The 22,269-nt window shown below is 41.0% G+C and overlaps 1 protein-coding gene across 2 annotated transcripts in view; it reads right to left on the reverse strand.

Moving 5' to 3' along the window:
- Positions 1-22,269, reverse strand: part of PLXDC2 (plexin domain containing 2) — a 425,672-nt gene that overhangs the window by 82,108 nt on the left and 321,295 nt on the right. For both annotated transcript variants that reach the window (XM_058297885.2, XM_058297886.2), the window contains exons 8-9: positions 19,461-19,556; positions 19,164-19,245 (exon numbers count right to left, since the gene is read on the reverse strand). In XM_058297885.2, coding sequence (XP_058153868.1) covers positions 19,164-19,245; positions 19,461-19,556 — 178 coding nt within the window. The remainder of the gene's footprint in view (positions 1-19,163; positions 19,246-19,460; positions 19,557-22,269) is intronic.

Below are 22,269 nucleotides of genomic sequence, written 5' to 3' on the forward strand. Positions count from 1 at the left end.
AGCATATAAATGTATTACCTTCTCCCTGGCATGGGACGTGACTTCCAGGGACGAGCCTCCCTGGCACCAAGGGATTATTACCAAGCACCAATTGGCAATGCAACTGGAAAAATACCTTGACCAAAAGGGGGAAGGGTAAAGACAAATGAGTTCATATGGCTAAGAGACTTCAAAATGAGTTAGGAGGTCACTTCAGAGGATGCACAGTAAATATTGCCTCAAATAGTGGGGCTCCTGAGGGTTCTGAAGCATCCAGATACTATAGGTGGGGCAGACAGCTCAGGGGCTTGGTGTCCTGCATGTGGACCCTATTTTGGAATTTATGCTCCCCAGTGTGACAGAGTTGGACTCAGTTGTGGTTTCCCTACACATGGCTCTTCTGCCCCTTCTATTTAAACTATAGTTAGTACTAGAGTTGATAGGTGTATGGCCAAACAACTTAAATCTTGGGGTCATCCATGTGTCAGTTAGGCCCTGAAACTCAAGAGAGTTGCCAAACCTACTCTCCAGTTCACTGGACTCACCCAAGGTAACGATCAAGGAGATGATGATGGACAATGAATATCCTAAGGAACAGAGAGTCTTCAACTGCAAGCAAGACAGTCCTATCCATCTGCCACATGGGATCTAAGCCCTGTCTCAATTGGAAGCAGAGTGGGCATCATCATCCTAAAACCCTCAAAGACTGGGGAGTGAACAGTGGACTAGAGCAGACTAACTGTTATTCTACTATAGACTTATTGTGATTCTAGCAATGGAAGAACTTTTACATTGAGGTGGAGACAGTGGCCACTGGAGGTTCTGAGGGAGGAAGAGGGAAAAATAGGTATAATATGGGAGCATTTTTGGGACTTTGGAATTGTCCTGAGTGAGTTGCAATGACAGATAAAGGCAATTATATATTTTGTCATAACTTACAAAACTATGTGGGAGAGAGGGTAAACTATAATGTAAACTATAATCCACAGTTGCAATGCTCCAAAATGTATTTGTCAGTTGTAACCAATGTACTACACTAATGAAGGATATTTTTAATGTGGGAAAATGTGGGAGGGGTAGGGAGTGGGTCATATGGGAATCCCCTATATTTTTTATGTAACATCTATGCAATCTAAGTATTTTTACAAAAATAAAAAAATATATATTAAAAAATCTATTCAACCTATCAGCTATGTTGGGTAGTCAAGTATTTCCAAAATTTTTAAAAATAAAAAAACATTGCATGGAACGTTCTTGAATATGTATCTTTTACCTTCTCTTTGTTTAATTCCTTTTTTGAAGTTTCTGAAAGTGGAATTACTACATCAAAAGTTGAAGATTTTAAGACTTCTCATCAAATTGCCTTATGGCACCACCAGCTATGCCTGAGAATACCATGTCATTTTACCCTTACAAAAATATACACTATCATCCTTTCTGCAATTTGGTAGATTAAAGAAATGATATATCATGTTTTAATTAGCATTTTGTCTATTTCTTATGAGAGTAAACTTTTAAAAAACCATTATGTACTATTTGTATTTCTTCATTAATGAATTGTGTGCTCATTTCTTTCCTCCATTTTATTCAACTGGGCTATCCTCTTTTTTATTTTTGATATTTTTTATGAATTAAGAGCTTTAAACTTCTATTATATGTCATGTTTGTATTTGTTCTTCAATTCTAAATATGAATTGTTTTTGCACATGCATTTATTTTTATATTAGGAAGTATTTCAAACTTTTCCTTTTGTGTTCAGAAAGGACTTCCTTATTTGACATTAAATATTTGTCATATTCTCTTGTAATTGGACAATTGCTTAATTCTTTATATTTTTCTAATCTATTTTCTACTTATTTGGCTACAGGGTGTGAAGTAAGAGCCATATTTAAATATACATATTTTTTCAAATAGATAGCAAAGAAGAAACCTAGAATCATTTGATGAATGATAGATTTTTCACCCTTTGTTTGGAACTGCCTGTTTTATTAAGTTATAAAATCATAGATTCAGGTAGATTCTTCAATTAATCTCTTTTTAATTCTTGTACAATTCTTGTAATGACTTATTAACATTTTAGATCAGGATTTAATACATTGTATAATTCTTTCATCACTAATTTTGTTGAGTAGTCTCATTTATTCTTCTCAGTGAATTTAAGGATCACAATCTGTTCTAAATAATAATCTTTTTGTGAGTTTGATAGAATTGATGTGGAAATAACTGCCATCTTATAACATTCTAGCTTTCTATCCATAAAAATGTTTAATCCAGTGTTCTTGTATGTTCCTCATCAAAGCTTATTGTTTTCCTCATCTAAGTCCGACACATTAAGTTTGTTGATTACTATTTTAGTTAATTTTGCTACTGTTAAGGTGCTTTTATCTGGACAGTCCATTTTTAGCATATTTTTATGTTGTTTTGAAGTAATATTTATTTTATTTAATCAATATTTAATAAATAATCTATACTAGTCTGCCAATATTTTTCCTTAGGAAAAATCATTGGCTTTTTATCAAATATATCTTTTGCATCTATCAAGATGATCAAATGATTTTCAGTACCAGTGCTATTAATTGCATTAATAGATTTCTTAAAATTAAACTATGTTTGTATTCATGGAATAAAAGTATTACTTGGTCATTTTTAAATGATTTAAAATCTCTCTTGGATTTTATTTTTAACTATTGGTGTTTAAAATTCTATACTCCTAAATAGTGGGGCATCCATGACTAATGTAGCGCTAACACCATTCATCATGGTGAAAGACTGAATGCTTTCCTCCTAATATCCGAAACAAGACAAAATGGTCATCCTTGCTCCTTCTAATCAACATTGTACTTATCAGTACAAAGAGCTAGCGAGAAGTTAGGACTAAAGAAAATGAGAATGGTTATTCATCAACTGTGTCCTGTGTCTTCCTTATATAGAGTGTGAAGTGAAATAATAAACTACCTCGGAGCTGGATCCTATACCAGAAACAGAACAGCCACACCTGATTATAGAATTCTTGAACAGCTGAAGCTCATGGCAGTCCTCAATAGAGAAACAAAAAATACTCAACATGATGCTGCAAAGTTGAAAAGCTAATGGTTTCATTCCTACAATGACAATGTCAGTTACAGCCCAAAGGACATCTTAATGGGTATATGTTCTGAGGTAAAAGGATGAACTTTTTGAGTAGGTTGGGAACTGGAGGCTACTGGAAAGATAAAAGTAACAGGTAGCCTTCTTTGAAAAACAAAACTTGGATTCTATACTCCCAAGTGAGATAGACATCTATGAGCAAAGAGCAGTCTGTCAGTGAGCTCAAGAAATGACCAGCTCTAGGGTTGTCAGGGGAGCGGTGGTCCCAGACACACGGACAACCAACACCAAAAAGACTTCACATGTTCATTGATACCTACTGGAGCAGTTTGATATGGTTCATGAATTCCAGAAATAGATATTGGATTATGTTTGTAAACTGGTCTGTACCTGGGCATGATTAAGTTATGATTAGAGCTTTGATTGGGCCATGTCAGTAGGGCATTGAGTCCCGCCCCTTGGTGGGTGGGGACTCACAGATAAAAGGCATGGCAGAGGACAGAGTTGGAGTTTTTGATGTTGGAGTCTTGAGCTGACGCCCTGGGAAGCATGCACACAGAAGAGCTTGGTTGTGAGGAAAGAGAAGCAAGCCCCGGGAAGAGAGGAGCCCAGGGAGCCTGAGCCCTGCAGACGTCGGCAGCCATCTTGCTCCAACACGTGGCAACAGATTTCAGTGAGGGAAGTAACTTAATGGTTTATGGCCTGGTAACGGTAATATTCTATCCCAAATAATACCCTTTATTAAAACCAACCCATTTCTGGTATTTTGTATCAGCACCCCTTCGGTTAATGCACCTCCCCTTCCCTCTTCCTTTCTGCAGCCTCCTTCCAAAGTCTTCTCTGCTAATTCCTATCAGACTCAGGTTACTCAAGCTATTTTAGGGAAGTTCCCTTAACCACCCCATCCCACTCAGGCCTCCAATGTCCTCAGCCCAAGCTTCTCTCCTGGGGAATTTCCCCTGACCTAGCTTTACCCTTCTCTCCAGTCAAGGCCACAGAAAGTACATTACCTGACAGAAGTTAAACAATTAGAGATAGGAAGACAAAGGTTTCAGCTTACCAAGAGATAGTAACAAAAACAAACGTGCAAACCCAACATTATGAAGAAAGTATTTCTTCATTGACTGATCTTAAAATATGGTTTTAGCAACTGGCCAGAGTCTGACTGAAAACGTGTTTTAATAAAATATTTCCTTAGGTATGAAAGACACTGGACTCCTTGAGAAACACATGGGCTCTTCAAGAAGGTAAATGATAATCTCATGCTGAGATACAGTATTTGTAGGAAGACTATATTTGCAATTAAACAGGTTTATTTTGTTTCTCAATACTGTGTAGATGTTGAATGAATGATGCATATTTGTGTCTTAGAAAAGGAAGATGATACTAGCATATTATTTAGGACAATAAGATGAATCATTTTTGTAGCTTTTAGAATATGTTTATATACTGACTATTGCATGTTTAAAAATTCTATTTTCCCACCTAACTAAATGTGTAACTTTGGCAGTCTGCTCTCTGGGCAGCATACTAGTTCTTCCTGAAGACGCTGGAAACGAGGGGCATCATAGATCCTGCTGCACTAGAAAAGAGGGCTCCAAGCTGCATCAGCTGCCCCCTCTGGTGCCAAATGCAATGGAGATGGGGATCGGACTCTCTGTGCTCCTCGGGTAGAGGTGATCCAATGGCCTTGCTCTGTGAGCACCCTGAGTGACTAACCCCAACCTTCCCTTACGTTGCATAGCCACACATTTAAAAATTTGTATATTTTAACAATATGTTTGGTAATGTAGTCAATTAATAGTTTTCAACATGCTGCTGTGGATGGCCAGCAAAACGCATTGCCTCGTCTAATATGGCTATGATGAGAAGAAAGGGAAGGTTGAGATTCCCACACTGAGCACTGCATAGTTTCCAAAAACTGTGACCAGTAAATACCAGTTATGAATTATCACGGCAGCCCAGCAATGTGGTTTTTGTTTAAGATGTATTTATTTATTTATTTCTCTCCCCTTCCCTCCCCCTGTTGTCTGCTCTCTGTGTCCATTTGCTGTGTGCTCTTCTCTGACCGCTTCTATCCTTATCAGCGGCACCGGGAATCTGTGTCTTTTTTTGTTGTGTTATCTGGTTGTGTCAGCTCTCTGTGTGTGCGGCGCCATTCCTGGGCAGGCTGCGTTTTCTTTCATGCTGGGCGGCTCTCCTTATGGGGCACACTCCTTGCGTGTGGGGCTCCCCTACGCGGGGGACACCCCTGTGTGGCACGGCACTCCTTGGGCACATCAGCACTGCGCATGGGCCAGCTGCACACGGGTCAAGGAGGTCTGGGGTTTGAACTGCAGACCTCCCATGTGGTAGACGGACGCCCTATCCACTGGGCCAAGTTCGCTTCCCCAGTAATGTTTCTTACCACCCACTATTCCATGTTGACTATTACAAATTTTGAATCTGTGTAACTATTAGAAAGAATGTGCACTTTAAAATAAATGTGGGTTCAGCTCCTGGCCCTGCCATCGACTGTGCTACGTGCCAAGTTATCATGGAGCTCACACGGATCACCTGTGAAGTGTGGCAAGTTATCACTGGAGATCCTGGGAGTGATGGATGGGGAGTTATTACTGGAGAGTCAGTTCCAGTAAAGTGGAAATTAAAATCTACCTTTGCTGGGTTTAGGTGAGGATTAAATGAGATAGTGTAAAAAAATACTCAGTAAATGTGAATTATTTTATACCTTTGCACTCTCTGTAGCACCCAGCGCAGTCTGAAAGGTGCTTACGGAATAAAAGAAAACCTCTGTAACCTGACCCACAGCTGAAGGTCACTCTAATAGCCTTCAGGTCCTGACCCAGCGCTTCTCCTTCTTTAAGGACAAGAATCCTGATTATAAAGTAAAAAAGGAAAATCCTCTTAAAAAAAAATATTAGTGAAACCTATTAGAGTCTAAAAATTCCTTGTCAGCAGCCAACATCGATATCTTGGTAGAGCAGAAGTGAGAGTTGAGCCTTTGGGGAAAGGAAAGAAGAAAGGATGGCGGGAAGCAAGGAAGAAAGGAGGGAAGGAAGGGAGCTGTGAGCCAAATATACGGTTTATAGTAAAACTACCAGAAATTTTAGAATCCCAGTGTTTGACACCATTTCTTTAAAAATCCTGACTTTGCATCAAAAGTTATACTTAAATTGTGCATCCAGATGCATAAAAATGTGGGCAGAAAAGAGCAGTAACTTTTACTTTGTTGTTAACTCAGAGAAAGCCAGGTGAAGCCTTGATGTCTTAGGTGTGCCGTGACGCTGAATAAAATGCCATCCTTTTACCACTACATGTTTAGTCCACATGCTCAAGATCAAGAGCTCTTGGTTTTCAGTGGACAGCGTGTGGATCAACTCACCTCTGCCCTGCCAAGACAGCCACCCAGGACTGTGTGACTAAAGAAAGGTGTTTATTCCAACTGATTATTTTATAAAGAAGTCAGACATTTCCATGGAATGTTGCAGTGTAGAATTAATGGGTGATACCGTTAGAGTCCCAGGGAACTTCAGCAGCAGCTTTCCTTTTCCTTCCTCGCTTTTGGAACCATAAACATATACAGGACTATGAGGGAAGACAAAAGATTACGTTTATACCCCTCTCTTCTGGAGCAACGGAAAACCTGTTCCAGACCAAAAACAAAATTCTCTCTCTGTTTCTAATTTTCCTCTCTGATATTGCTTTAAGAGAAAAAAAAAATGTATCTAATTGCAGTTGGTTTGAGTCCTTGGAAATAGAAGAAAGAAGGACTAGCTGGCTCGGGAAGGTTCATATTGTCTAACGAGGAAACTAAACATTAAATCCGTGATTTTCTAACTCTTTTCTCAGCCAAAGTTCAGCTTTGCAGAGGCCTGCAAAGAGGCTGCTGGAATGGGGGGGGGGGGCGGGAATGGAAGGACTTGACTGCCAGCCTCTGCCACAGACTGTCCCCAACTAGATCTGAGGTTATTTGTTTTGAATTTGGAGTTTCAGTCTTCAAAAAATGTTTTTCCTTGTCTGGTAGACTAATATACTCCTGTTTAAACTAAAAAAGTTTGAAGACCATTCCATTAAATCACTTGTACTCTTCACCTCCCTAAGTAATCTAGGTTTGGCAATACTGTAATTAAATCTTTCAGACAAGTATTATGAGCTCATTTGAAATATGATGATATTACATTGGCAGGACACTACCTGAAAAGCAGAAGCTTTTTTTCTCTGTTTGTCCTTAGTAGGTACAATTTCAGGCAGCCCAATGCCAGATAAGGGAAAACACGTGCACCTGGACATGAGCTCTCCTAAAAGACATTTGTTCAGTGATTTTTGTGAATATGCCCTTCTGTATCATCCAAGAAAGACTATTTGTGAGATAACTTTTCTGTAGTTCAGGCTAAATTAGAAAACCTTTTTACACATTTAGTCAGTTCACATCAGTCTATATTAATCGTTCAAACCTGAAGAAGTCATTATTCCAGCTCATTAATTTATTTTGATGAGAGAACACTGTGTATCTCCATTCACTTTGCCAATCATAGTAAACTCAGCCTCATACTCTAAACTCTTCAGAATGATTCCTTGAAGTAGAAGTGAACTGAGTCTGGCGTCTGCTACCATATCCAAGACGGCTCCTTACTTAAAAACCTCATGTTTCAGGGTGAACTTAAATTCAGCCACGTGTACATCATTGCGTTCAATTTGCCTCTTGAGATCTAAGTTGTCATATCAATGCTTAAAAATACAAGATGCCTAATTTTAGGTTTTGGTATTCAGAAAGCTTTGTTTTTGCTGTTTAGCTTTCATCGTGCTTTCTTCATCATGGCTCTGTGAGCTCTTTTGGAAAGGCTTGTCTCCGAGATGGTGCTGCCCATTGCCCACGACCAGAAAGTTCTCGTCTTCAAGTTCTGCAGCCTTATTTGCTTGCTCTATCCTACATCAGATTTGTCAGGCATATGAAATATTAAATTGCTAAATGCTAATTTTATTAGAGTCTTTTTGCAGTCCCCGGGTACAAATGTTCTATGTCTTATTAAAGGCCGCCTAAAAAGAAGGATTTTAAGGATTTTGGTGTGAAGCAATTTTCTGCTTCATAAACTTCAGTTGGTGTCACCTCATGTTAACAGAAGCATGTTATGGATAGGCAGTGTTTCCTTCAGAGCTGCTTTTAATGGAATGGATGTAATATTTCAGAGCACACCCCTTTAACTCAGAGAGAAAAATATTTACAGCAAAAGCAAATACGCATCTGTAAAATGCTTATTTACTGTGACCTGGCTCTCCTTCAGCCCAGCACCTTCGCTGCCTTTCTCCTACTGCTTTTCAAGTGCTCCTCTGCCACCTGGACCTGGCCAGTCGTTTTCTGTTGCTGCTTAAGCGACACGGATGGGATTGTCTCATTTGTCCAGTGTCACGTCTTACCTCATTACTCCTCCTCATCGGTCAATACTTTTCTCCAAAACTGTGTAGTGTGAAGAGGTATTTTGCCTGTTTTCCATTTGTTATAGGTCTTTCATTCATCCCACGGTGAAGTAGTCTGGCCTGGAGGCCACGTGGTCTTTGAGGGGTGACGGAGAAGAACTGCAGGGACGTAGACTCCGGCCCTGCCTCGGGTTCTGATGGGGATTGGGGGGCCAGGCGAGCATCGGGATGGAGCGAGGTGGGGAGCCCGTGGGATTTACAGGGCGCACCTGCACACTTCCGAGAGGGGGTGCCGCCCCACGGGTTGAGACTCTGGGGACAGGCGTCACCCGGGGCTGACTCAGGAACATGAGGCACACGGTACCAGAGGAGAGCCTGCTCGCCCCGGCTGCATAGACACGGCCCGTGCAGGGCCGGTCTGTGTGCTTGCAGTCAGGTTTGCTTGTGTGGCTCTCCTCTCGCGCATGCGTTCTTCTGCACTTTGTTATTTTGGGTAATCCAGGTTTATGGCCGCATACTAAAATTTAAGGTCATTCTTCAAAAACATGGCACTGAGTGTTGTTCTTCCTTTTCATAGGCCGTGTGCTGGGTGATGCAGAGTGGATTTAGGCTCTATCTCATGATATACGAATAGAAAATGACAGAATAAAGTGGCACCTAGGTCATTCTCCATTATGAAATAATAAACGCTGCAAAAACCAGCTTTTGTTGCATGACATTTTAATTGATTAATTACAGGGGTGTTTTTTTTTTGCCCATGAGAACACCCTGCACTATTTTCATTGCTTTCCCCCAATCGCTGTATTTTTTCCCATCCATGAAGTCTCTATCTTGCCAATCACGTACTTTGCAGGACTAGAACCTCAGTTATTGCTAAGGGAAACTTTCCATGTATCTTTTATAACAAACCTTTCAAAGAAGGTTTAAATGGAGGTTGGTGGAAATAAGCTAATGAAACCGCTGGAACGGCTTGGAGAGCAGGGCCGCTTGCCCTTTCCTGGTGGGCGCGTCTGCTTTGGAGTTTGGGTGACTTCTCCACAAATGCACAGCTCTGGGTAAAGCCAGGCCGACCTGTGGCTGGGCCCAGAGGGGGATGGAGAAGTCTCAACTCTGGCATTTAATTTTTTTTCTTTACCTCTCCAAATACCCATCCTTCAAAAAATTTTTATTTTAAGTCTTGGCTCCACGATGACTACTTTTAGGACCTTGGGTAAGCGTCTCAACCTTTCCATTTTCATTTAATCCTATGAAACAGGGGTCCCATAGGGACTGCAGGACTGCATAAGTTAACAGAATTAAAAGACCGTAGTGGAAGAAAAGGGTTTCGCGGGGTGCCTGGCACTCAGGAAATCCAGGAGAGGAAGCTGTAATTGTTTTAAGCATCTCGATGTGGAAGGAATTCCTGCCTTAACACACCCCTGCGCACTCCCATTTCTTGCAGAGGTCTTGCTGTGCAGCAGGGCAGCGGCAGCAGTAAAAAATCTGGGCAACAATAACCAGGAAGGCTTTGCTGGGCACAGAGGAGAGAGGTGGACGCCCATCGGGTTACCAAAGGGGTCTCTTCTGCCATCAGAAGGGGCTCTTTTAGGAATATAAAATTGGTCTATTTCCTAGGAGAACCAACCATCAGAAATCTTTGCAGTCACAGTCATGATTCATGGAGAGAATAACTCTCCTCTGGTGAATTCCCCTGGAAGGGAACATTCAAGAGCTGAGGTGGAAGGAAAAGTGGTTTTCTAGAAGGGAAAAAAGCAAGTCTCACCAATCCTATAACAGCTTTCTCTAATATCCCAGAAAAGGAAAGTTTGATTGCTAATGTGTGTTCAACCAATAAAATTTATTTTCATCCTGAAATACTTTCTTCTTTTGTTTTCCCTAATTGCATATGCCAGCTGGTTCAGATTGCCCAAGAGTTATATAAAATGATATAATTTTAGATGTTCTTAGAACTAAAGGAATAACAGAATAGTTACACGCATTGCGGAATTACTGGATTCCCTGCATTTTTCCACCAAAGACAGAATTCCTGGAGTGTAATTTCCCCCAATAAGTCCACGCAGGCATTTTTAATGGGTAAGATGGTATCTCTGACTCAGGAATTGGCAGAAATAAACTCGTTAGCATTTAGAAAAAAATCATAAAACCTTAACTAGTATTTCATACCAAGAGATATGAAATAGGAAAATTTCAACTTTTCTGGAGAATAGATTTTAACAGAAGGGGAAATCAGAAAATAGCTCAATGACATTTTTATCATTTTCATACACAAAAAGAGCTGCCTTGAACATGCACATGTTGTTTTTTGAATGTCTTTCTGTCTTTTTACATGAAATCCCAGGCAGGGCAGTGGTTAAACCATAGACTACTTTATTAAATGCTCTCTTTTGCTGTATCAGCCTTTTCAAGATAAGACTGTTAATCTAAGATTCTACCAATACTCAAAATTCACGTCAGTAGTTTTTATTTTTCAACAGAAGGCAAATCTGAGTTTTGCTTTTTCAAAAAATTTATTCCCTTGTTCTTTAAGGATCATTTTTTCTTCCATACTAATTTTGCCCTTACAATTTCTAAACTGAATGAACGCAAATTTGTTCTTGGGCAATTAACTTTTAATTATTTCCAGGGGAACTCATTATTTCATTAGTGCCAGCATATTAAGGAAACTCAATATATAATTTAGTACTAAAATGGTCCTTTTTTAGATATTCAGTGTATGTTTGTTAGATTGAATTTTTTGAAATCTAACTTTCTAAAATATACATACCATACAAAATTCAGTCACTGCAGTTGGTAAACACATAAGCAAAACTTTAAAATCATTTGGATAATCTTGAAAAAGCTGCTATAAACAGATGTGATTTTAAATAATTGTACAGGTTTTATCTGTCTTGCCAAATGGCGCTTGGATGGAATGTGAGCACAGCACTCACTGGCTAGAAAACAAAGAATGGAAAACCATTTCAAGTAGTGCTTCGTTACCAAGAGACTTGGCTCAGCCCTTTAGAATGCGGGAAAAAGAAAGTCGGTTTCCATTCCTTATTCACGTCTATCCTTAAAGACTATTTATGAAGGGGACAGAGACCAAAACACAAAGTAGATAGGTAGATAGCTAGATAGGTGAAAAAAAACTTGGATGGCCAGACTGTTAGGTTCCCTGTGACACAGAAAGCCCACACACTTCACAAGAAGGGAGGGCAAAGAGCGAGACTCTCACTGAGTCTAGACTTTGGCTGGTATGGTGACTAGTTTCAGATGTATGGGAAATTTTCACACTTTTAACAGTTTTCTGCCTGCAATCAGAAATGATTGCAATTCTTGTCCTATTTTGACTGGATAGCATGATCATAAAGCATTCCCATCAACAGGACTCCAATTAAACTATTTTATTGGATTGGAAATTTCGGTAAGGACATACTTGCTCTCAAAGACAAAAAAAAAATTGGAATTTTTAGGTTTATAAAGAGCTTCCTATTTTGTATTTTTAAGCCTGGCCCTTGGTTTATACAATGAAAATGGTGTTATTCTTATTTATAAAAATATTAGTAACTGGTAATCCTGATAAGTAAATAGAGGTAATTTCAACTTTAAAGCAACTCAGCATATTGGATGATGAATCAGGAAAAGTTTGTCACACTCTTGATGTTTGATGAGAGCTAAATATTTGGTTCCATAGGAAACCAGGTACCTTTCCAAACAGAAACCCATCTTGTGCCAATTCACTGAAATAAGACTTAAATTATAATTAATTTTGGGCCAGGACTCCTGCATTTCCTGGATGTCATTACTAGGTTCAGGCTTCACACCTAATCGCCAGAGCCAACGGGTTCCCTGTGTGAGAAAATCGTGTAATTACTGTCTACGAGAAGCTTCAAGGACGAACATAGAGAAAAAAAATAACTTAAGGCCATAACGTCAACAGGGCAACAGGCTACAGCTTGGATCAGGATATAAAAGGACATTTAAACAAGTCCATTCCCTTGACTCTAACGACTGATTTGACTGGCCATTCAAGGGTACTGGATATTTGATCCTCTTCTCTTAGTTTTAAATTTTCGGGACTAAATTAGGTCTTGTAGCTCATTCAGACTAGCAGAATTCTTCATATGCCCCCCAATGATTCCAGTGGCGTTGCCCCTTGCCTGAGCACTAGGTTCTGGGGTGGGGAAGGAGGCAAGACTCAGAGGCCAAGTTCTGCCCGTGCTTCCAGCAAGTCCAGTGTCCACCTGGGCTGTGGGGCTGGGGTTCAGGTGAGACGAAGCTGTGGGTTTGCTTCGAGTACCAGGTGGCATGAAGAATAGCCACTGTTGCCGTACGTCCTGGAGCCACACTCTGCTGCAAATGTGCCCGTGTGGAGGGGCGCACAGGAAGAAGGGCGAGTGGTGAGACACGTTTATGTCCCCCTGGCACTCTTACTCAGGAGCAGGAGGTGGCCGAGGGGTGGAGAGAGGAATCATGGCACTATTTGAATTTGTTCTCTCTCTCCTCCCAAACATGTGTACTTTCCGAACACTATGCAAGCACATGAAATGAATACGTTCTATTTTCAAAATTAGCTGTGCCTAAGTAACAACATTTTTTAACCCTTAATTAATTTTGGTTGACAATTCATTTTATAGTGCTACTGAATTATTAGCCAGTGTATTGCTGACCTTACATATTTTCAAAATTCTTTGAGATGTAGTCTATATGATCCTTTCTATTTCTCTTTTTTGTTACTGCAGAGGAATACAATTCATTAACAGAAAAGAATGACCAGGGCTGCTGTATGCTCAGGGAAATGCAACAGAAATAACAAGGTGGGAAGAATATAAAGCTGTTTTTAGGAAAAGTCTTCTCTTGCTCCTCTCCTATTTCTTCTTGAACAAATACATTGTGCTACTCTGCTTCAGATTCATGACTTCACTGTTAATAGGAGGTGTGCCTCCACTATGTATTCTTTTAATGGATAAAACCTTGGAATGTATTTATTCCCAGGTTGGTTTTTTTGTTTGTTTTTTTACCGATCTCAATCTTATTCCTTTGACTGGAGCTAAGAAAATACTAGGGGAGATCCTTTTAAAGTGTGCACCAAGAGATCTACCCTGCCCCGAGTTCAGCGTTCAGCAGCGGTGTTTTGCAGCAGCCGACTTCTCTCCGTAGCTGTTTGGTTAACACGGACAAACCCAGTGGAGGGTAATAGTTAAAGAGGCGATTAGGGCGCTCGGGGAAGTGGACCTTTCTGGCCTCTATAATCTGCCTAATTCAGCCCAGTCATGTGGTCAGATGCTCACATTAGGCCAGGCGCGGTGCTGGGTGCTGTGGACAAGACTACAAGTAAGACAGAGGTCCTTCCCGGGCTTTCTGTCCTCTTATTTCTCCCTGGCTGGCACCTGCTTCTTTCCTCAACTCCATGTGGCAAAATCCAAATGAGGAAGTTATGTAAGGAAAAGTAACACTCACGTAGGCCTGCCCACAGAGACAAACGCCCTTAGCATTCTCTAAGTCTCGTTTCAGAGGGATCCTCTGACTACACGAACCTGCGTGGCTACAAATATTCTTTCAAATAATTTTAGGTGATGGAAAGCTGACACCATACCTCACCAGGCCATGCCTCAAGGCTGTTCCTGGAACCCCTCCTCTCCTCAGTTCACGCTCCGTGGGTGCGCTCACTCGGCCCCGTGGATCTGAACCCTAGCGATACCGTAATGATTCTCATCCGAACACTCAGCCAGACTCTGGCCCTGGGCTGGCTGGCTTCCGTGCCCCCACCTAGGCAGCAACCCCACTTGAAGTCAAGTAGGCCTCGCAAACATGACCTGCCCCAAACCAAAGTCTTCACTTTTCCCCATTTACTCTCTGTCTTTTGTGCCATCTTATCTACCTCAAAAAACAAGAGCTGACATCCACCAAGTTGCTCAAACGAAAATCCAGGACGTGTCCCTGATTCCTGGCTTCCCCTCCCTCCACTGCTAATCCACCTGTTTTTCTCTCCTTCCAAGCTGCACCTCCCATTTGTTCATCTCTCCCACCTCCATATTCATCAGCCCTCTCCAAGCAGCTACCGACTGCTGCTTACCGTGACGCTCACCCCTGCTCTTCTCTGCCTTTTCATCTCGTCCCCCCAAGTACAATTCATTTTCCTTGGTGCAGCCAGATTGCATTCACATCACTTCTAATGTTCCTCGACAATCTAAAGGCTTCCCGCCACTCTTAAATAAAACCCTCGCAGGCTTACAGCGCCATCCTGTTCTGGCACTTGGCCCCCTGCCCCTCACGCCCTGCCCACAGCCTCCCGACCCACGGAGCTCCTTGCCTTTCCTCAGCAGATCCAGGCTGACCCCCCTTGGGCCCGCTGCCTTTGCCCGCCACTCTGAAACCCTCCCCTTGGTGGAGCTGGCTCAGGTTACCTCTCAGCGCCTCTGACCATCAGTTCAGAGCAACCACTGCTCTTGCCAACTCAGCAGATCACTCACCATCATCTGCATTTTCTGCTGAATTATAAATTTGCTTGTTTTCCAGAGTGCTCAGCCTAATGTCAAGGTCCATGTGGGCTATGGCTTTGAGTAACACTTGATTATTTTTCAAACAAAATCAGTGTTCAAACCAGTGCCTGGCATGTGGAAGGTAATTGAGTAATTGTTAAGTAAATGAATGACTAGATGAATCTTTTAAGGACCAAAATATATTGTCAATTTAAAGGACTTTTGGATGATGATGGCTGATGAATGGAAGCTCTTCTCAAAGCGCAAGGTCCCGTAAGCACGATACCAATGACTCAGCTCCAGTTCTCTTATTAACATTGTTATGCGTCTTCTGACATTGCCCTGTTGATTTCTTTTGGCATAACACCCATCACTACAAATTCTACTCCCTGTGTATCTATTTGTTTAAAGTCTAACTCCCAATACTCATTCTGTAAGTTCTAAGAGAAGTGATTTTTTTCTCTATTATTCACCTCTGAACCCACCATCTAAAATAGTAACTGAATATAGGGGCACTCAAAAATTGTTGCCAAATGAGTGGAGACATAAAATATAGTTGAAAGTGACTGACTCAGTTTATTTAAACTTGGAGTGAAGACACCAAAACTGTTCTCCCTAGAAGAAATGGGTCTAGGATTCTACAAAAACAGCCTTGATAAAAGTTCTCCTCACATGTTCCCATAACTCAAATTCTCTTAGACCTTGGGTAAGCCACTACAAGCAGTCTGCCTTACACTTTGCTCCCTGAAAATAGAAATCAAATGAAATAAACAAACCAATTAAAATGATCTGATCTTGTTTTAGATCAAGTTTAATTTGAGAGTTCAGTCATCACCACCAACTGATTATCATTCAGGGATAAATAAGCACGAAGGAGAAGGTAAGAGTAATGGAAGAAAAAAATCTGAGAGGCAATTTTTGTGCCACTTAGGATAAGATTTCCTTTGTTTTATTGAATTTGTTAATAAAAGCCCTAAAGTCTGGGGAAATACTGCTGGGCTGCAAAAGCAATGTTTTGAAGCTCACAGGTCTAAGGAGAAATTACTAAAATGCAGTGGGGAAATTAATTTGAACAAAAGTGCAATGAGCCATAGTTAAACCAATTAATTAAACAGGTTTTGATACGTCTATAACTTGGTTGCTGAAGAATTAAAAAGGAATCAAATATTTCAAATCAGTGATTGGTATTCAAGAAATTACCAAATGGTAACATGCAGAAAACTCCTATTTTTGTAGTGTTCTTCGATGAATTCCTTCTCCTTCATAAGTATTTCCACCTTTCTGTCGTTGAGTAATCTTAAAAATGGATACTTTCAAAGTATACAAAAGTCTCATGCTTTGTTTCATTCTCCTCTATATTCTTCTTGTGCCAATTTCAAAACCATGTAACTTTCTTGCAGTATTAATTATAAAAAGATTCATTTCTCAGTGGTAAATCTACTGCTGAAGATTAGCTTGCTTGGTAGACCAGCAGCCTGGCAGGTGTGAGGCAGGACAGGTAAGGCATCAAGACCACAGCTTTGGAAGTCACACAGATCAAGGTGAGACCCAGTTCCTTTAACTTCATGAATTCAATAGCATATTTTTGAAAAGCCCCTTAATAAGACATCTGACAGAGAAAGTTCCAAATAAAAGGGAAGTATTACCAATACAGGCAGTTTCCAACTTGTAGATATCTTTTGATTAACAAAATTGGTTAGAACTTTAAACACATATTTCCCCCCATATATAAAAAAAAATAATCAGTGAAAGAATAAGTGGAAGGTAGGTTTCTTGACTAGTCTGTAAACCTTCATTCACCATGATATTATTTTGGTAGAGAATTATCCTGATAGTATTCTGGATGGGTTGGGAATTACTCCTGGTTTTTCCAAGATGTTCCTGGTTTTAGCGCTGAACATCCCAGTTTCAGACAAAGCTAGTCATGATGCCTTCATTTGGAATCTACTCATGATTCATTCATTTATTCATATAATTCTTCTGCAGTACCAGGTGCCTTCTTGGGCCTGGGTGTATGTGATGGTTTGAGGTTCTTTTATGAATCCCCCAAAGAGAAAGATAATGTGGGGTGCCCTTTTGATTGGACTACATGAATGAGCCATGACTCGGGCTGGATCTCCCCCTTCTTACTGGTGTTTTATATAAACGGAGACACAGGGAGAGAGAGACAGAGAAAGGAAGCTGCCGATTTTGATCCTGCCATGTGAGAGAGGACATAGCTTAAGCACGAAGCCACCAAGAAGTTGATCCCACGGAACAGCACAAGATTGAAGAGATGAGCCATATACCTCATAGCCCATGGATGAGCCTGGAAAGAAAGTGGAGCAGCTGATATTGAGAGAGGAGGCTGGGAAAGAGACAGGCCTACGAGTCCACAGCTGGGCTCAGGGAGACAGTGAGCCTGAGGAGAAGGAGGGACCTCGGCTGAGACTGGCCGCCATCTTGCTTCCCCACATGGCAGGACTCCAGATCACCAGTAGCTGAAAGAAAGCATCTCTGATGGTGCATTGATTTGGACATCTCACCGCCTAGAAATGGTAAGCTTTTACTCTAAATAAAATTCCCACAAAAAAAGCCAGCCCATTTCTGCTACTTTGTGTCAGCAGCCCTGTGGCAAACTAAGACACTGTGAGGAAAAATGGGTCCTTGCCCTTAGAAAACCTGCAGCCCAGAGAAGGAGACAGACCAACGAACAAGCATTCAGACACCTCTGCTAAATTCTAAGGAGTTCGCCCAGGATGCCAGCGAAGCACAGGGAGGGCGCCCACAGGGGCTTGGGAGATTTCTCAGGGGACGTAACTGCCCAACTGGATCTTCAGTAGGCACATGGCCCCACCCCAGCCCCTTCTGTTGAATTCTTGTGAGTGGTTTCACGTCTGAGCTCGTATTATTTCAACATACATATTAAAATGCCACCTCTTTAGAGGCACTTTGGTTGTTATCTAAAACAGACTTTGAATAAATTGATAAGCATGATTTCTTTATGGAATCTCAGAAGAATATGAATGTCAGTAACCATAAACCCTTGATTTCACAGCAATTCATCCCATACAGCTAATTTTAAACTTTTAAAAATGATAGCAGCCTGCCTGCTTAATGATCTGAAATTCATTTTACAGAGGAAATTCCTGCAACAACACGTTAAACTGAAAACCAAACTGCAGTTATAAGAATATCGCTCTACTTACAATACGGCAGCGGTTACCCCCAAGTGGGCAGGTTAAAAATGCTTCCTGAAGCTTGTTATCAAGGGATTACCCTGCTATGCTTTGCATTTCAGGAACTTTCAACTAATCCTGAAGTTGCCTTTATCATTCCAGCAAATGCTGCAGGAGATGGTGAGACACCAACTGCTTAAGCACCGTGGTGCAGAGGCACGTTCTCAGGTAAGAGCAGGGACTGGGTGCTCCCTGGGGGACGAAGGAGACTTTTCATAGACCCTGAAGCAGGGCAGGGGACTTATCCTTGGGCGGAGGAATGTAAGCTCCAGCCGGCAGGGCCCCACCCGTCGGTCTACCTGCCTCCAGGCAGAGCACCTGCTTGAGTAGATAACAGAAGGCACACACAGGCCTCTTCACCTTGTCTCTCAACAAATGATCATTCCATCTCTGAAAAACTCTAAAGATGGGAAATTCCTCTGATGAAAATCCGTAAACTTCTTTGACACTGGTTAAGTTACACAGCTTAAATTTCAAAGTCGTTTCCTCCATGGGGCTCAGACCATGGGCTCCGTTTATGTTGAGGCCACTTACCCTCATTTTGCTCCTCAGCCTCAGACTTCATCTCCAATTTCAGCCAGTGACCTTTTAGATATTCTGTAAGACTTTCCTAAGAGGACGCATGCAATGATGCATAAACCCTCCTCGCTGGTATACAGCTATCTCGTGCCAGGCTTTCTGTAGACTAGAGCCCCAGCTCATCTGTGTCATAGATTCTTCAATTACAGCCATCAAGTAACTTGAGCTCCATAGTGGGTACAAACTTGTCAGATAATGACCTTATTGCTTATGAAGGTTCTTAGTACTTTTGAGCAATCAGACAGAAGGAATACTAAAACTCCCACTTCTAAGCGTATTTGTTTTGCATTTTGGTCATGTGTTTTTCATTATACATATAGATATATTGAGATACACATAACCTACATACCATACATTTAAATTCAGTGGAGGAGCAGAAGTGCAACAAATCTTTTCCATTATTATTCTGCTTATTTTCATTTACCTTTGAAGTTTACTACACCAAGTGCAGTTGAAGCTGATCTGGGAAGACACGCACGGACCGCAGCTGTTAAACTGGAGACAGGCTGGGAGAGAAGAGAGCATGGAAGACTCATCAAGACAGATTTGGCCAGATGGGGAAAAGCATGCTAGCTCCACCGGAGTGCAAAGCACCCATCTGCCCTGTACTCTCAGCACCCAAACACCCATGCTTGCCACACACTGCCCCCACGGCTGGGAAGCAGACCAGATGCCAAGCGTGCAAGCCGACGTCTCCCCGCTCTGCTCCCAGTGAACTTACTGGGTAGCGGGATCATCTCCACAGCTGAAACGTTGGTGATCTTTGACATTTGTATCTCCACGCGATGGTATTCATAGAGAGTTCTTCTGCGAACATCTATAAAAACAAATGGAAAAGTTCAGCGTTCAATGTTTCCCCACCTATAAGACAGCAGGCTTTTAATAAGGAATGTAGAATTATATGTATTTCACCTGATGGCATTTCAAAATAAAGCTTCGTCCTATGAAGGGATTGATTATAGAAAACCTAGAAGTCAGGGGTCTGCATGTCCAGAGGTCTTTTGATAATGAAGTGGAAATGTTGATTTGGGTTTCAGACGATAGCCCAGGTGGCTGCAGGCTGCACCTCCCTGCCACCCAGGTTGTACTTCAGGTAGCTTCTTGACAGAGTACATGCTTTAAAAGGCTTGGGCTCCTGAAATGAGGAAGGTGAGATGATACATTCTCCCAAACTGAAGGGAAAGTGAGTTTGTAAGGAATGGGAGGCAATTTAAGAACTTTTTAGTCTAGATAAAGTTGGATTTTGCCAGAGTAAAAATCTGGTTGTTTAAGCATTTAGAATAAATTTCTTTAATGAAAGTAAAAAGGGGACTTAAATCACTGTATAAATTAGTACTTCTATTGCATCTAAGGAAGCTTAATAAATAACAATTATATTGCACAGAGCAATTTATAATAATTCATCAGCAAATCCAGCAATCAACCTGAGGAAGAGTTTAGATGGAAACTTTGGCAGGAACTTGAATAATGTAAAATCATATAAATGTAAACATAACATATTTTGTGACAACATAGGACTGTTGATGAAATATATTTTAAAATATCTTTAAAAATACAAGTCTTATATTAATATGCTTTCCTGGGCTTGGGGAATGTGGAAATGCCGTGTTATCAGCATTTTATTTGGCTCTTGGAGTGACTGCAATAGTAGGAGTGTGTTTCCTGAATAATATCATACATGTCTGGAATGGTCTGGGAAGCTATAAGCTGCTTTTAGACATCACAGTATCCAAGGTTTGGAAGCAGTCTATCATATCAGTTAGTAACCCACACTCTGGAACAGTCTGGGCTCAAATTCAGTTTTTGCTTCTTGGTACCTGTGACTTGACCTCATTCCTTAGCATCTCTGTGCCTTGGTTTCCTCATCTATAAAAAGGCTACCTGTGCCATAGAGGTGATCTGTGGACTAAAATGATACAGTTCATGGCAATGGCTTAGAGTAGCCTCTCTCACACTGAGAGGCTAGCTGACATCAGGTGTAAGCTTTGTGTAGCCTTACTATGGCAAGCCTACATGGTACCAGTTATATTCTGCATAGAAGGATTTGATCTCTGTAAAACATACTCACTGGGACCACACAATGGCCCTGGAACCAAGCTTCCAAATTTGCTTCCCACCTTATCTTAGAGAAAGTCAAATTTTGATTAAAGTCAAGGACCCAACCCCTGTCTCCTCTGGGAAGGGAGGCCAGAGGTCCCTGGTCCAGAAGGTAGAAAAATGCCCCTAGCAAGTGTTGAGGAAAGCATGGTCTTCTAAGGCCAGAAGCCATGTTTGAAATCAGGCATTGGCTCACAACGTGCGAGTATCTCTGTTTGCCTCCGTTCATTTCCTCTCACCTACTCCTGACTACTGGCAGTGAAATCCTACTCTAGAGAGAGTCCTTTTGGAGGAGCAGTGGTTCTAGGGCCCCTCACTGAACTTGTCTTCAGGTGTACCAGACTGCAAAACACTTTAAAAACCTCAAGCCAAGTAACTTCTTCTTGACCTAAGTGAAGGAGGCATACAAGGTTTTCAAAGTGTAAACTTTATCAAAAATTAGAGAAAATGCTGGTTTCATGGTATGGAGTCATCTTTGTGAGGCATGCGAATCATGGCATCTTTTGTCTTTTTAACTTTTAAGGCCAGCAAAGATTACTTGGTTTCTTTCTTTGTTTAAATAGGATGGGTTCCGATATGCAGCTTTCCTGTCAATTTTGCTAAATAATTTAGTTCTGGGAATTAAAACAGTAAAGTGGTCTGGCGACAAGACCACGTGTATGATGGTTTTATAGTCTTCACTGTTTTCATAGATGCTTAAAATATTACTTTCTAAAAATTTCATCTTATACTTTGAAAGTCTCAAACTCCTCACACAATGACTATGAAGCTTTGGGGAGTTAGTTGTTGATCATACTCACGGGGGAAAGGGAAGGAGTGACTTTTTTGCTACGCTAGCTCAGAGACCTCCAACTATTGGGAGGAGATACATTCAAGAAAACCAAAGTTAATGAGAATGACTTTTGCTGAATGACCTGCCAACTAGTTACAGCTTCCAAATGGTCATGTCTGCCGCATTTCAGAGGTATTTGCTGCCAAAATCAAGCAATTAGGAATGTCTCTACAGTAGCCCCTGCCAATGCTGGAAACTTTTATTTGATTCCAGAAATGTATTTAGCTTATGTGTCTACCTCAAAATGTAAGCCAAAATAAAGTTGAACTAAACATTCAGTCTTAGTGGTGGTGATACAGCTCTAAATGTTTTCTTGCAACCTTACAAAACCATGATCAACTAACATTAGTTACAGTGTTTTTAAAATAAATTAAAATAATAAAATAAAACCTCTGAACATATTAATACATAGAATCCATAATTTGGTAGTCAAATCTGTAAGATGATGGGAGTCAAAGTACAAATCCTGATTTGCATTTTTTGGAAGGTGTGAGCAATATCATTAGCAGAACTGGTGATATGAAAACAGAAATGTGAGCAATCTACTCCATTCAAGATCCACTTTAGATGAAATGAACTTGGAATAATGACTACTCCACGG

Source organism: Dasypus novemcinctus, chromosome 5 (genome assembly GCF_030445035.2).
Source record: "Dasypus novemcinctus isolate mDasNov1 chromosome 5, mDasNov1.1.hap2, whole genome shotgun sequence".
In the NCBI taxonomy this organism is placed as follows: Eukaryota; Metazoa; Chordata; class Mammalia; order Cingulata; family Dasypodidae; genus Dasypus; species Dasypus novemcinctus.